The 17,337-nt window shown below is 35.5% G+C and overlaps 2 protein-coding genes across 3 annotated transcripts in view; one reads left to right on the forward strand and one right to left on the reverse strand.

Annotated features, from left to right (window-relative positions):
* Positions 1-17,337, reverse strand: part of LOC142352206 (uncharacterized) — a 354,267-nt gene that overhangs the window by 98,564 nt on the left and 238,366 nt on the right. The gene's annotated exons all lie outside the window — the stretch shown is intronic.
* LOC142352166 (uncharacterized) lies at positions 2,557-12,644 on the forward strand. 2 transcript variants are annotated; one of them, XM_075404578.1, is made up of 5 exons: positions 2,557-2,724; positions 5,041-5,318; positions 5,686-5,814; positions 8,608-8,866; positions 12,590-12,644. In XM_075404578.1, coding segments are annotated over exons 1-5 (816 nt in total). In that variant the 5' UTR covers positions 2,557-2,575; the 3' UTR covers positions 12,591-12,644. The 2 variants fall into 2 exon arrangements, with proteins under 2 accessions (XP_075260693.1, XP_075260685.1); XM_075404570.1 differs by lacking the exon at positions 12,590-12,644 and having other exon boundaries at positions 8,608-9,001.

Below are 17,337 nucleotides of genomic sequence, written 5' to 3' on the forward strand. Positions count from 1 at the left end.
CAGGTTTGAATCCAGGGATAATAAAAGGTTCTATCTTTTTCAGGGGTGTTCCTCCATAGTTTTGGTTTTTAGAAAACTCAACTTTCGTATTGTTTTTCTAATTGCTGAAAACTGCAAATATCGCGATTTCTTTTATTTGTAACTAAGCAAATTTGCATCATCACCTACTTCATAAAATTATGTTTATATTCGTCAAGTAAATCTGCATTGTTCTTAATTTTGAATTAAAAATAATTTTTTTTTTGATACATTTAATATATCAGAAGAACCTGATTTGTTTTCATTCACATGCTCTCTCCACTAAAATACAATACATCATACAAAGATTAGAAAAAAACTGAGCAATAATTTAATGACATTAGTGCAGTTATTTTTAAGAAATGATTAGGATGTATTTTACAGTGAGCATTTTTTGCCAAAACGATTTATACTCGACATTCTGTTCTTGCACGCCAGACCAAAATGCATCAAAACTGAACTCTAAATTCATATAAGAGAAATTGAGAACATAAAAAGTTTCTCAAAAAATTTTATAGCCATCAACCAGCTTCTTCCAAAAATTTGTTCCACAATGTTTTAATCTACTGGTTAGAGAGAATGATGAACTGATTGTTAAATTGATGGCCAATTTGCCAAAGAGCAAATTGTCTTGCTGTTGAGCTTTTTTGCAATTTACTTTGTCAAAATGAATTCTCCACTTTTTTCAGTCGCCTATACTCATAAAAAACCAATTGAAATTTTTATGTTTTAACATAATATATCAGACCTTTTAAAATTCAGATACCAATCAAAAAATACATAGACTGAGATATAATATTATTAGAACCAAAAAGTTTTCCGTAGGCTATCGTACTGAATAGGATTATCGTGCTGGCTGAAAAATGCCAATTGATTCCAAAATGTTTGTAATATTTTTTTCAGAAACGTTTGATAATTTTTTTACCATTTCGTTTCCCGGGTCATCATGTTGCGCTCTCTGTTTTCTAACAGGCAACACCTGGTCGTAAAATATTAAGGAAGTTTTTAATGTAGAAATATATAAACAATTGTGTAATAATTTCCTGTGAAAACAAAATTTTATCTTAACTTATTTTAAATGCGGCCAAATTTGATATATTTTTAATGAAAAAAACTGATTTCACACAAAACTATGAATAAATTGGCCAATAAAATGAAAGAAGAGGTTCAGCTTGTTGAGGATTTTGAAACCGAACTGCTTCTATTGAATAGGTGCATATGATATATATGACTGAAAAAATTATAGATTTTTTTAAAATTTGTTTTAAGTTTAATCTTTTAGGCTATATACTGAATTAATGAAAATTTTACAAAAACTGAATAAATATAAAATTTTACCATTCAGATTGACTTGGTAGATGGTTTTTAACTTTTGAAAGGACAAAACTTTCTCAATGTCAAATATTGCACTAAACTTACTTGGGAAAATAATTTTACACGATTGCAGTTTCGTGCCAAGTTTGTTATTTGTACTTCAAAAATTTTCTGACTCAACCTTCTGTCTTATAATTCTTCTGAAACTGAATGACAGATCAAAGAGATCACATAATTAATCAAAAAAATTCAAGCTTAACTTTTTTTAAACATAAAAACAACTTTTGTGAAAGTATAGGTCAAGTTAACAAATATTTGCTTGGTTTATGAAGCGAAAAGACCAAGTAAGCAAAAAAATTCCGCAAAATGAGAAAAACTCTATGAACTCAATTTGTTTTTTTTCCAAACCAATAGTACGGTTTAATTTTTGTTGTCCGTCTCTCAATTTGTCTTTATTCATTAAAGGTCTTCAGTCATCTCATAATTGTACCAATCGTATGTCGTATAGGTTTTAATGACGTAACATTTTGCAGGATTTTCCTCCATTTCCTTAAATGGCCAATTTGTTCAAAAGTGACAAAAAACAAACGTAAACATAATCTGTTTTAAAATGGTCTTCTCCCATGAATTAAAAAGAGCAAAACGAATTTCGATTATTAATCCTAGAAATTTTAACTCAATTAAAACCCTTATCTAAGCAATATAATCCTGAAAAAAGCTTGAAATAGCGTTGGCTAGGTATATGTTAGAACAAAATCTTAGTTTCCCAAGGGGGAACTAACATTCTGTTCTAACGCATTTAGAGAGCCAAAAAGTACGAAAATATTAAATTTCATTTGAATTTGAAGTTAAGAGTACAATTTTGCAGATTCGTGAAAGAAAAATTTTCGTCTTAAAAATATACAGGATTTGAAATAAAACAAACGTTTCCATCTCTGATAGCGAAGCAGCGATTATTTATAGCGGTTTGATTCAAGCTTCAATAATTACCTAACTAAGTCTAAAAATTTGCCCTAAACTCAGTGACCTTTATTTAGGAAAGTCAAAGTATCAATCTTCCAAACTAAGCTCTCTACCGCGAAGTTTTAGTGACCGATGAAATCGTACCTTGGGGTCTCTAAATTTCATGTTCACGTGTTATCTTTGTTTTTGATAGCAAACGCGAGGCAAATTGTGACGTCATGAACTGAGGAGAGAGCTGAACAAAAATTTGATCAGTTTGTTTTCGGAAAGTCAACTCAAAATGAGCTTAGATCATTACACTGAGTATATTGAGACACCTTATAAGTTACTCTCTGATGATGAACACAGATCCAAAAGCAGAAAGCATCGAGATCGATCGCCAGACCACAAACCTCGAGATCCGAATAAACACAAAAGACCACATGATAGGTTATTATACTGCCATATATTGGCCTGATTTAAAAAAAGACCCACGATAAATCAGAACTGAATCATTTTTTTTCCAAATCTGTGTTTATGCCGTGGCTATAATCTGATCTTGTCACTTAACCCCGTGGTTTCCCGTCATAAAAATTTACTTGATTTAATACATGGTTATATATGATTGTATGCTTTTGGGTAATCATAAAACAATCATACAAGAAAAAAATTGAGGAACCGGACGCGCTCTCTTTGTAACAGTTATCATTAACCACTCCTGCAAAACGCCCAAAGAGTAAGGTGCATCTAAAAAGTTGAGGGTGTTTTTAACCGGTATCAAAAAACGAGCATATATGACTTGTAAACACACAATTAAACAATTTTTTTTAACTCTAGAAATAGAAAGAAACTACTCAATACGGTCTTTCCAAATTACCGCAGAGTACACACCCACTTTTTGAGAACAATTAGAATTTTCTCGCATTAATGACACCTACACCACTGGCAGCATCAGAACACAAATCATAGAGAAATTGAGTGGCTGAGTAATATACTATCGCATAGGCTATTTTTAATCCTACTTTTTGATATTTGAGCACTGTTGAACTTAACATCTTCTACACATTCAAGCAAGCTTGATTATAAAATTCTACATAACAACAAAAAAACAATGCTTGGCAAGAAATTTCGCAAACTTGTTTTGATATTTACCACTGCTTATCTATCCTAGTGGTCTTGTCAATGTGGCACTCTGACATGAAAGGTATCGCTATGTTATCCAAAAGTCAAAATATGTTTCATATTAAGTGTTAAAGGAAAAGCGAACGTCATCAATTTATTTTTACTGTAAATAGAAAACTGACCGGAACTCTCAGATAATTCATTATTTCGTTGTTCCTAATGTTTGAGGTAATAATAAATTAGTCGAAACTGAAGAAATTTTTTTAAAAAAAATCGCACTTTGGAAAAATCTTTTTTTTTCACCTTAAAGGTTTGTTGTTTTTGACATCTGGATATATTTTAAGTTAGTTTTGTGGCTCATAGCAAAGTTACGAATGCAAAGATCCTTAGCGTAGGAGGAGGGCATTGTATAAAACTATATGCCAAGACTAGCTAAATGTTAGTGGAATAGTCACTCTTTTAAAACAATGAGGTGCTAATTTATCTTTGTTGAGAAGTAGATTCAATCGATCAATAAGTTTGTACCACAACTTTGCGTCAAAAATGCTTAAATGGCTGGAAAGTTAGTATATACCAAGAAGCAACTCAATAGCTGTTTTTAAAAAACTAGAGTGAGTGTACACACGCTTTTTTCAAAAAAACAATAGCAATTTTCTTTCCCATAGTTTTACACAACCAGTAACAAAATTAAACGCATAAAATGCAATTTCAGAATCCAAAATGCCTGTTTTCAAAAATAATCTTAGTGATCATATTTTTTGACGTTCCTTTTGATTTTTATGCCAATTTGCTAGGTGTCATTAATGCGATTAAAAGTTTTTTTGGTATGTTACAACGAGAAAGCATACAAATTGTAGAAAACCGTAAACACTTACTGACAAAATTAAGCGCACAAAATTCAATTTTACATGTTGAATTGCCCTTTTTTTGAAATCAATTTTATTCAAATTAATTTATCTGTTCCTTTTGATTTTTATGTCATTCTACGCATAATCAACAGAAGTTTGTTAGATCTATTTTTGGCTGAACTGACCAACTTACTGACAGAAGAAAAGTCTATAAAGAAATGAGTCTGTTTTGAACTAGCAGCTGTATTTTGAGTGCTCGTGAAATCTGTTAAAATTGCCCAGAAACTTGTTGAACACACAAAGCAAAAACTTGCTGTTTGCTGTAAAAATTTGCAGTAAATAGAGAGCTGACTGTAACTCTAAGTTAATTCATAATATTACATCACACTTTGGGAAAATCTTCTTTCCACAGTAAAGTTTTGTTGTTTTTGAAATTTGGATTTCTGTTAAATCAGTGGTGTAGAGCCACGCATTGGGCAAAATAAATTTTGTTCACTAAAAGTTTGACCAATTTTAAAGCAGCATGGCACTGAAAAAAGGTGAAAGATGTGGAAGTGGGGGGGGGGGGCGTTCATACCCCTTGATTTATATCCCATCCAACAGCTCGACCAAAAAGAAATTGTCCATGAGAAATTTAGGAGATTAGCAAATCTTGAAACATAAGTTTCAAACAAAAAAAAAACAACAAAAAACGCTGAAAAAATTTCAACGCGGATTTCTGGTCAACTTCGTTTATGGCCCATTAATACCAAAATTATAGAAAATTGCCGTGTAATAACCACAAAAAATTATGAAGCAAGCATTCGAAGCATTCAAAAGAGCACAAACACGCTAAAGACCGACATCCGAGACACAGAAACCCAAACATCGAGGAACCAAACGTCGAGGCACCCGTGGAACCGAACCCCAAGAAGGTGTACAGAACCCTATACATAATTGGTGTAATAACAGCTGCTCTGTCATTTATCATGATCTCAATTGGGTACTCTGACAGACTGGCCACGTGCCAATTCGGTCACGTGGATCTGACGCCAGAAGTGTTGAACAGCATTTTCCAGAATGGTGATGGAAAAGGTGAACTGTTTCTTTAAAATGTAAAAAGTTGCAGTTGCTCAATTTCGAATTACCAGCGAAGGTAAAAATATAACAAGCGCGTCGGGGGGGGGGGGGGGGGTAATAAAACCACTAAGCTGTGGTGGTGGTTGCGGGGGGGGGGGGTGAGAACTCACAAATGGAAAAGATGCTATATTTACTACTGCAAATTCACCTTCTAGAACCTTTAGAACCTTATAGAACCTAATGAAACAGTGATATTGGCCTACGTGTCCTTAAATGGGGCGGGACTGCTCATCATAACTAACCTTTTCAAAAATTAAAAATCTGCAAAAGTCTCAAGCATGATCGTATCCCAGCGGGGGGATGAGGAAACAGTTCTGAAAAGGTTACGTCACTGACAAGGAGGAAGTTGTTGCACTTGAACTAAATTTTGGATTATGGAGGTACTGTGTGGGTGGAGAGTGCAAACCTGTGAAGAACCCAGACGAAAATGCGGAAAAGGGAGAAATTAACAGTACGTTGATTTATAAACTCGAGCATTCAAATCGAAAGAATGTTCTAGAAAAAACGGTGAAGCCAAAATTTTGCGTAAAAAGACGCGTTTACAATAATTGCTTCAAACTTCGTTCAGGAGCAATTAAAAATGAAAGACTATGTATCAGGAAAATTTTTTTGGAACATTGCCCAACAAAGTGTTACATCTTTTTAGAGCCTTGATAAACATTCAGCGAAATCGAGAACTGAAATTCTATTTATTCAAATTTCTTTATGTTAAAATATTCTCGACAAATTTATTTGAAGGAAGGGATGATTATTCCACGTACAGAGACGGCAGATTGCCTGAAAATAGCCGGGATAGACGCTTGTGGCCTTCCATGAATTAAACAACAAAAGAAATAAAGACAGATCAACCACCAGTCCTTTAATAGACCACTAGAGTTTTGGGTTAGATTCTGACCGTCATTTTTATGAGACACATACGCTCTATAAGGAAAAAGCCCTATTAGAGCTTCGAATTGAGATTTGAAATAAAAAAAATCCATACTTCATTACTCAAGAATTAGGGCATATCAGTTTGGTTGTACTTAGATGAACCCTATTGATCTTTATCTTGAAAAAGTTAATAGAAATTAGAGTTCACTTACTGGTTTCAGAAGTCAATTTTTGAGTGAGGTACATCACGCAATTGACCTAAAAGCAGAATAAATTACCTTACGTACACAAGTGATAATGCAAAGCATTAGAAGTCACTAAAAGTCAATTCCAAGAAGTCAGGTCGAAAGAAGTAATGATGGAGGCGACAAATAAAAAAAAACATAGCAGGACAAGTCCTGAAATACAACTAAAAGAGTTGAATGAAAAAGTTAGAAGTATTCTACCTGATCAGCAGATCATTTGAACAATTCAATCTAAAATACAATCAAAATCATCTCTAAAAACTAAGATACAAACAGTCAACCAAACTAAACAAAAATAGACCCATTGCTAAAACTCTTGAAGCTTTTCCCCCTAAGGTTTGATCCCTTTAAATGTACCTATTTCAAATATATGTTCAAAACCACTTTTTGTTTCTCAAAATTTGTCCCGTATTATATCTGCAAGACGTACAAAAATGATAACTGCAAAGCAGTAGAAGCCACTAATAATCCATTCCAAAAATTCAGGTCGTATGAATCATTGATGGAGACGACGATTTAAAAAAAATAGCAGGACAAGTCCTGAATTACAACTCGAAGAATTGAAATAAAAACTTAGAAGTATTTTACCTGACCAGCAGATCATTTGAACATTGCCATCCACAATACATCAAAATCATCTCAAAAATTAAGAAACAAACAATCAAACAAACTAAACAACAATATATTCATTGCTAAAACTATTGAAGCTTTTACCCCTAAGGCAAAAACTGACCACTTCAAATATACCTATTTCAAAAATATGTTCAAACTCACTTTTGATTTCTGAAACCAGTCCTGTATTATATCTACAAGACCTGAAAAAATCATGAGCCCATGAAGACCGATTAACTCGAAAATGACCGAAAAATTAAAAGAAAAATAAAATCAATTGCAAAATTTAAAGCGGTGCTGCTGAAAATTGTGATATTAATATCTTCAGAATCATATCTGTGTCTCTAAAGGTTATCCAGTAACCCATATTAAGGCCTTAAAAATTATTGGCTCAAAGATCGCTAGGCAATAATTTCAAGAAAAAATTTCAAATTTCAAAAAAGAGAAATGTATTTTATTAAATTGTTGAAAACCAATAAATGGCCACCTAGAAAATTTTTAATAACATGCAATCAAATCATGGATAACTTTAACTTGCAACTGAGGCAAGAAAAACTGAAAAGAGCAATGTTTTTGAAAAAAACAAAAAAATTTGCAATTTTTATCAAAAAATTTCCAAATTTTGAAAGGTTAACTTGTAAAAATCAAATCCAATGAAACCAATAGCCATGCAGCAGTTTTTTTAATCAGACCGTGGGACAATTGTATCGGCACTTGAGAATGGGCAATATCAAATATTGACAAAAATTTAGGAAAACTTAAAAAAAGGCATATTTTGTCAAAAAAATGCTAAAATTTGAGACAATGAAATGTTGAAAACCAATCCATTGTCACTAGAAAATATGCAATACTCTAATATCAAACCTTAAAGGAGATTCCCTGGCCCTTGAAGCTAGAAAACTCAAAAAATGACAAAAATTTGGTCTCGCAAAAAGGCCTTCATCATGTTTCAGAACTTCAACCTAAGACTAATCAAACAAAAAACTCAAAAAAATTACAAAAAAAAACAAAAAATTGCACCATTTTGAGCCCAAAAACTAAAAGTGACCTTTTAACCTTAAATTAAGGCCTTCCCAGTAGTTGCATCACTCTAAGCACTTGAAGGACTACTAAAGCCCACTTTGGGCCTCTAATGAAACCTAATGCCCGCTCGGCTTTACCTGTTTATCCCGTTTTGAAAGATCAAAGTTATTGAAAATTGTGTGAACAGATCTTAAAAGAAAAACACGGCGCCCCAATACAATTCAAATTCTTTGAATTTTAAAAACCACGATGTCACCAATAATAGCGGCTATCGCTTCGCGGCTTTTATTGGTTTTGATGAAATAAAATATACTACGAGCCAGCGACCCCAACATTTGGTATATTTAGAATGACCACTTTGAGCAATTATAATAAATGGTAATCATATAAAGTGTTTTTTGCCAAATTTGTAAAATTGTCAGTTGGTCGGGTAGCTTGTTCGTAAAAAAGTTATGGTTTAATTTCGATTTGAAAAATTTTTTTGTTGTATTTAGAAATGTTTGAGCATGTTTCTGAAGTGCAAGCAGCTCAAGCTATGATGTTAATCAGCCAACTTATCCTAACCGCTCTCTTCACGTACCTAATTGTGGCTTCAGTCAAAGTCATAACCCTTAGGCTTCCCATTCTCATCCTCAACTCAACGTATCTCTTCTTCCTATTGGTCGGCTGTGCTCTGTCCTCTGATTGGCTGTTGAGGAATGTAGACATGTATGATGGATTCTGCCAAATTGGCACTTCTTTCATGATGCCCTGGTTGGCTCTTCTTTTCTCATTTTATGGACTTTTCTCGATAAGTATAAACCTGTTTCTGATTAAATTTGCTGATATTGAATAATCTTTAAAGATTTATGGATCTTTTCGGTTTTGCTTTGCCACACCCCTTCCCCCTCCCAAGCCCGTTATGCAACCATGCATATTATGTTCTCCATTTAACAGAGCACTTGCTATGTTCCCGATCAACAGTAAAATTGTGTAAACTTATGACAAGCAGAAATTATGCATATAGAAATTGTAGGTTCATGTAATAATGCGGGGGTTTTGAGGTTTGGAGGCAAAAACGGAAAATAATATCCAGGATTATAAATCAGATGAATTAAAATTTCTCAAGGTATAGATTTTTGAATGCTCTCAAACCTAGTTTTTTGCAGTTATTCTTGTCAGTAGTCATCCCAGTTAAATGAAACTTGCAACGTTAACATCTTGAAGGGAGCTTATTAAAACTTGACAAATCTCGTTAAGATCTTGTCAAGACTCTTTGAAAAAAAACGTCAAGATATGTCAAGATTTGTCATGTTTTAGGGACCTGAAAATAAGAATTAATAAGATTAAGCAAGAAATATCGGAAAATTTTCTGTTGTTGATTAAACAAAATGTTTTTAATCAAATATGGTACAAAAACTGTCGCTTATCTATGTGTCAAAGTCTGTCATGATCCATTAGCAAGTTATGACAAGAGATATCTTGACATGTATTGTTGGTGCTCCAACAATTTTTTTTTGCAATCATGGTCTTGGCAAGATGATTCAAGTTTCGCAAGATTTTTCAAGATCTTGAATGACATGACAGGTTGTATCAAGTTTGGTCTCCCTGTTAACATTCATTGTCTGACAGATTTGAATTTTCGTCGAAAAAAAGCGGCTTAAATTCTACAATTATCTGTGCCGAAGAGGAATAGGTCACAATGTGAACGAAAGTTCAAAAGAATTCTAGATTACTCTATCACTCTATAACTACAGCACACGCCTCCCAAACACGTGCACCAACACACGCACACACAAACACACAAAAGCACACACACACAAACACACACACACACAAACAAACACGCACACAAAAGCACACACACACACAAACACACACGCACAAACACAAACACACACACAAACACGCACACACACCAACACACACACACACAAACACACATATATACACACACACACACACAAACACACACATACACACAATCACACACACACACACACAAACACACATCACACATACACACACAAACACAAACACACGCACACACAAATACACAAACACGCACACACACACACACACACACACACACACACACACACACATGCTCCACACACACACACACACTAACACAAACACACACACAGACACGCACACAAACACACACACACCCACACACAAACACACACACGCAAACACACACACACAAACACACACACACACACAAACACACATACACACGCAAACACACACACACAAACACACACGCAAACACACACAGAAACACACACACACAAACACACACACACTCACACGCGCACAAACACACACCCACACACAAACACACACACACACACACAAAACACATACACACACAAACACACATACACACAAACACAATCACACACACACTCACAAGCACACATACACAAACACACACACATGCATCCCCCCCCCACACACACACACACACACACACAGAACTACACGAACAGGCACACAAGCAAACACAATAAGATGTCTGAAAAATTGCGAAATGATTGGTTGCATTCTTAGGCAAAATATGTTGACCTTGCTCGAAACTCTTAGCCGAACCCCATCTTTGCGTCTTTGTTCTCACATTTTTTGCCAGTCTGGCTCTTCTATTTACAAAAATTGATTAATAATCTCCGGAACTATTAGTCATAAAAACTTATCCACAACTTTACAGAGTGATTTAAAAAACAATCAATTCCTCAAGTTGCCAACGCTTTTAATCGACGCTTTCAATCTCTTCGACTGTTGAAGATATAAGCCAGTCCATCTTCTCCTAGTCATTTCAGTGTTAGTTTGAGCCGTTTTGAACACTTTTTAAAGCCATAATAACAATGGCATTAATGTATTCCTTGGTTTTTTTTGACGTGACGATCAGTTGGACACACACACACGCACACACTCACGCAAACGCACTCACAAAAACACACAAACAATCATTATTATACGCACGAACATTATCATCTTGGACGCCTGTGTTGAGCTGAATCAATCTCTTGATGAGTTACAAACACGCCCAGAATAATTATTGAACTCACGAAATGAGAGGGGAGCCGTTTCTTAACCAATTTCATCGCACAGGAGCGGACTTGTGCTCATTTCAAGTTCAATAACGCGAGGAAATGAAAAAACGAGAGTTAATAGGCTGAGGGAGAGAGGAAGAAACATAAAAGTTCTGAGAAAACATTAAGATTGGCAATAAGAAATAATCAGCAATCATTTGAATTTTAGATCAAGATAAACCACGATTATTGAATAATAGGGACAACGCAGATTGCATTAAATCTCATTTCGTAAGAAAATATTTTACGTTCAAATTTTGAGCCAATCCGGTTGTTTTATTAGTAAAAACTGATTTTTATCTTTTAAATCTATTGAAAAATCTGTTAATTTTTCTAACGACTCTAACAACAAGGCTCACACACCAATAACAAAAATTTGTCAATACATTTAACAAGCATTTATGACATTTGAACTACTGAGTTTTTTAATTGATGAATTGGTTGGCTGAATCAAGTAAAGAAATCATTTTTGTTTTGTAAATGCCATGATTGCTGTGATTGATAGCGCAATTTTACACTTCTAAAGTCTAAATGTCTAAATATACTTCCAAATGTCTAAAGTATATGTGCTTCTGTCGAAATGATGAACTTTGGCGTCACAATTAGAATACATTGAGAAAAAAAAACAAATAACTATACAAAAAGTGCGAAGGTGCAAGTTAGCATCATATAAATGCCATTAGGCACCCGCATAGATGAAAAGAAATTACGATAGTTGCTCCCTAAATGACTTAGAGGTGTTACAACTAAGTACAAAATTGTGAGGCTGCTAATTGCTTGAAAGTGTGTTGCCGACAGATCATGAAAGATTATAAACTATGATGCTTATGATGAATATATCGCTAGTTAGTATACTATTTAGTAACAGGTTCAGTTGATTTAATATTTTCCTGAAAAAATGATAAAAAAAATTATTTATTTGGAAAATTAGGAGATCAAATGACGATCTGCAAACGCCGTTAAAAATATGTGCAACTACATAACCCGAAGATATTGTTAGGATCTTAAAAATTTATATCAACTCTACAGAGTTCATTTACTGTGTATATGACCTCTTTTACAGTATCCATTACTACCTATGCTAGTCATCAGAGCGGCGTTTTTATTAGAGTTGAAGACTTGTCATTGTTCCTGTTTTTTTTCCGGTGGAGCGAAGGTTGCAACTGCCCAAGAATCAGTAGAATTCGCTTTTCGCCAACTTGTTCTCTCTTTTTTTGATGGTCTGAATCTTCTTTTCGTATCTGTACGACTTGAAGTAAACATATATATCTTAAGTAAAAACTATGCAAATCATTAATGAAGTTTATCAGACCAATGAACTAAACTGGATCTAGATTTTGAGAAGTAACAGTTTACCGCATATCAAAATGAAATTGAACTGAAGAGCCGACTGGTAACAAAGAGCCGACTTCTCTTGGTAACAACATCTAACAATTTTTACTACAATGCTTGAAGCCTTTATAAACGATTTGATTATTGCAAGTTATATCGCATCGGCGATGTTATAAATCTGAACTAGTAACTAATTGGTTGATTGAGTAGTTGAATTTAAAAAAAATTTTGCTAATTTATTGCCGAAAAAATGCATTGAACGCCCTTAATTGACTAGCTGAAAGTTGACAACCGCATAGCACTAACAGGCTGAAGTCATTGATTTTTGATCAAAATAACAACTACGCGGACAAAATTTGTCATACTTACACAATAATTTATAATTAGACCAAACAGCGAAAACAATGCACTTATGACTCACATGAGTGCGAATATCTGTCAAAAATTAGATAGATTTTATATAAAATGTAAATATGTATGTTCGAATGATGCATAGCTTAGATGAGCTAATAGCATGTGCCAAAATATGAGGTATGCCCTTGGCTTCCTTCAGTGCTCAATTTTAGGTATTTTTTGCTCCCTCATTCTTTTATTTTATTCAGACCATATTTCGTGTTATCCGGTTGTATATTTTGTCCTGTTTATATTTTTTTCATTTCCCGATGCGTGATCACACATGTTTGCTCAAACCATTTTAATTTCTTGATACCCGCTTCAGTTCATAATCCTGCCTTGTTAATTCAAATTCAGTTGTAAGAATCTCTTTTGATTTTGCTCCGCAAATCAAACTCAAAAATAACAAGCATTTCGCCTGGCGAAATCCAACAATAATTTCAAAAGTGTGTCTTCGCATTCGAGGTCGACAGCAAAATAACAAAGTACATGGCGCAGCCAGCAAAAAATGAACTGACCTGGGAATTGATGCTTTTTGGGACAAACCTACACTCGACCCACCTCTCTCCGATGGAAAAAATGGAGGGTACACTAAAAATTAGCCTTGTTAGCCAAAGAGAATATCATCCTGGATACACTTCTCAGCCCTAAACCAGAAATGGTAGAATTGCCCCTGGATCCAAATACGAACAAACGATCATCGGTTCTGCACAATCGTAAAAGGAACGAAATGCACGAAGCGACCAACACAAGATGAATTGGCAAAACAAATGCCCAAGACTTTTTGAAGCTGGCATTGTGTGTGGAGATAAACCGCTGCCACTTCGCGACCGAAAAACTGTCTCAGTGCTCTATCTTAGCATCGGTGTGGGGGTAGAATTCTTAACAGCAAGAATACCAGAATGCACACAATGGTAAACACACTCACAAGCGCAGAACTTTGGAACATTGTGGGGGACGCATTCAATAGACTTCGAAACATAACGTTCCATAGGCACATTTTTTTCATCACACACAACTCCGGGTAGAAACAGTTGAGCATTTCTACGGCAAATTTAAAGAACTATCGGAAGACTGTGAATTTGAAAATGGAGAAGAATCAATATTCAGATAAGTTTTCATCACCAACTTAACCGAGAGTGATATTCAAAAAGAGCTATTGAAACAAACAGTGGAACAGAGGCAAACTTTTGAGCTGGCTGTCGCCATGGAACTCGGGATTCAAAATCAGCACAAATTACAAGCTCACAACAGGACTCTCATTCCGGCAATGGTTAATGCAATATAATACCCACCCGGTACAGGTGCTGCTCTATATAAACAGTAGCAGACGGGTGGAAACCCAATGGATATACACCTGGATGTCTATATCCTTGCGACGAAAAATACAGAGTTAATGATTTTAAACTCTTAGATGTAGTCCAGTGAGTATTTTAAAATCTATTGGCAGCAAAAACAGTTTAAAGTTATTATAGACCACAGAGTACTTCCATCAATATTAAAAAAAGGCTCAAAAAATCTTACAACAGTCGTGGAACAGGGGCGAAAAAGGGGTATCACTGATTACTTTTCTCGACACCCAAATCATAAAGCAAAAAAGTCTCTGTCTAAGATATGGAATTCGTTGTCGCAAATTAGGAGTAAATTTCCACTTCGGCATTTTAAATAAAATCAAGTTCCACTCAATCCGCACCGCTTTATTACAATTTGCCTAAAACACATAGTCCCGCACCGTGAAGCACACCACAAAGCGAACCTGACATAAATTCAACAAAAACAATTACGACAATTGCTACTCTCTTGCACACTCATGCGATTCCCATGTCCACCGCTAAGCGAAATCACCTGTTAAATACCAATTTACAATATAAAGTGTTCTAAGAATGCATAGCCCGCGTCGCAAATACCAGTTCACACTAAACTTGTTAAGCAAAATCCACCTCATTTCATTCATAATTTCGAAATGAAGAAAACCAATTCTCACGCAGTGCGCTAAACTTAGTTATGTACGACAAATTTCGCGCTAATTAAAAGACATTCCTATCATAGTCGCAAAGATCAAATAACAAGCATGAAACCAGTGGTTTTTACACAAAATTGCACCGTTTCAGCTCCAAATCAAAATTGGTTTGTAATTTGAACTCCTCTCCATATAAAACAATTTCAACAAATAAAATCAGTATGCCATCAAGAAAACCCGTAAATATATTTAGATTTGGTGATTCATCCCGTGCTACGGATCCACCAGCTGCACCAATACTCGCTTCGCTGGCCGCATCATCCAATATTAGCATACCCCTCACAGCTAGCCCTCGAATACCCACATTTGACAAAATCATAAGAAAGGTTTTCGGAAATTCCTTAATAGCGTACCTCACAAGTGAAAATGCGTTACTCAAAGAGGTGAGCGATTTTATCCTCAATATCAACGAGGAAAGACTAAAACAAATCAATTCGTACATACACTTATACTGGTGGGATCCCTTCTCCACGTACGGTCTGGATGTGTATCTACTGATGAAAAGGTAGCCATTCTCCTGCCAGAAGCCCTACTAGATAACTTACATTCTAGTCAACCGGGTACCTGAGGCATGATATGTATTGCCACACATATCCATACATGAACAGGGAATTGATTGCCAGATCAATGGAGTATAAACCCTGCACTGCAATTGGTAAGAATCTTAAATCCGTAATTCCCCTCAAGCAAATCCTTCCCCGTAAACCTTGTGCTGACCAAAACAAGAAATACAAATTGATTTTGGAGGACCTATCTATGACGAAATATGGAACGAAATGTACCTTCTCGGCGCAATGTTTTTCTGAATACCCCACTGCATGTATATTTGACAAAGCGAAGGGCCCAAATGAAATAAAAAATGTTGGACATGTATATACAAAATCACGGAATTGGTCGTTCAATTCGATTGGATCAAGCAAAACGTATTGTGATATCAAGTGAAAATTATCTGTAAAAAGAGTAACATAGATATTATGGAAGCTCCAGTTAATGATAATCGAGCAATTGGACTGGTTGAAAAATTGATACAAACAATTAAGAATAGAACTGCTTGTATAAAAGAAGAAATACTAACTCGTTACACATAAAGCATGCATTAAAGACTATTGTTGAGTAACTGCGAAATTGTAAACAAAAAACATTGAAAATCTCGCCCTTCGAAGCACACTTTAGTAGAAAAAGTAATACCCCGCAGAGAGTAATTTCAACTACAACTAAGTTGTCTAATCTCTCATAAAAGAACATTATAAAATTTTACTTATAAGAAGACACAGTTTCTCCCGAGGCAATCCTTCCCGACGACAAATTGGAAAACGGCTATCGAAGCGCAATCTAGGACGAAAAAGGAATGGCGAAAGCTACAAAAAAGAGGCCAACGAAAGCGATAGGATAAGTTCAGATGGCGAATCCAGATTCCTCCTCTCGACCCTTTGTTGTCCCGATCGTCTCTCAGAACGAGCGGTAAAACTTAATTTGGCCCAAAAAATACACGGAAAGTGGAGTTCAAGGAACAACTTTGAGAGCTTAAACGAGAGCTCAGTCCTCTCTCAGAACTTGTTATGGCCCGAAAAATACAAAGAAATTGTCGGTCAGAGAAGAACCTCGAGGGCTTATACGATGAGCTTGCCCCAGGATCAAACATTATTACGATTAGCCTTACGACCTCGACCATCAATGATCCGGAAAAATTGGTGGTCACGGAACGCAATAGTTACATTGCAAAAATCAGCACGCAACTTCAACGGCAATCCCAACTCAAGGTGTATGGTGATTGCCGCGGGCCCAAAAAAAGCAAACAATTAGTGGAGGAAAAGATCCAATGCCATGTGAAAGAGTTTACTCTTCGCAAAGAAGATGAAATGAAAGAGCGCGATTCGGGAAGTAGAGTCTCAACTTCAAAGTCAAATATTGCACGCGATGCGAGGTTTCATCCCTAAAGTACTCAATTATCGGCCATCAGGAACCACCACGTAGAAACAAATGTCGACTAGCTGGGCAAATAGATCATTCTCACGACAAAAGCACAGTCGCCAGCGTTACAACAAGTTCCATCAACTTCGACTAACACCACTACAGATCAGTGATCCGGCGGCAGAACAAAACAAAGCTCAACCTATTACGGTTTTGAAGAAACATCCTCAGACTCTTTGATCACTGTCCCACCAAAACGTCAACGCAGAGCTGGTGATGTCTAAAATTTGCAACCTCCCGAAATCTCTGTTGTTCAAACCGTTATATCAACAGCAGAACAAGCTCCAGAAGAGATAAACATGTTTCTGTAATTGGAAATGTATCTCCTCCCGTCCTGCGAGTAAGATACTTGGCTGACTACAGAAGCCGCACACCTGAAGAAGACACAGTCTCTATGACCATTTACGAGGAGGAAGTTCATACGAACTTTGATT

This window comes from Convolutriloba macropyga, chromosome 1 (assembly GCF_964194025.1).
Source record: "Convolutriloba macropyga chromosome 1, txConMacr16.3, whole genome shotgun sequence".
In the NCBI taxonomy this organism is placed as follows: domain Eukaryota; kingdom Metazoa; phylum Xenacoelomorpha; order Acoela; family Convolutidae; genus Convolutriloba; species Convolutriloba macropyga.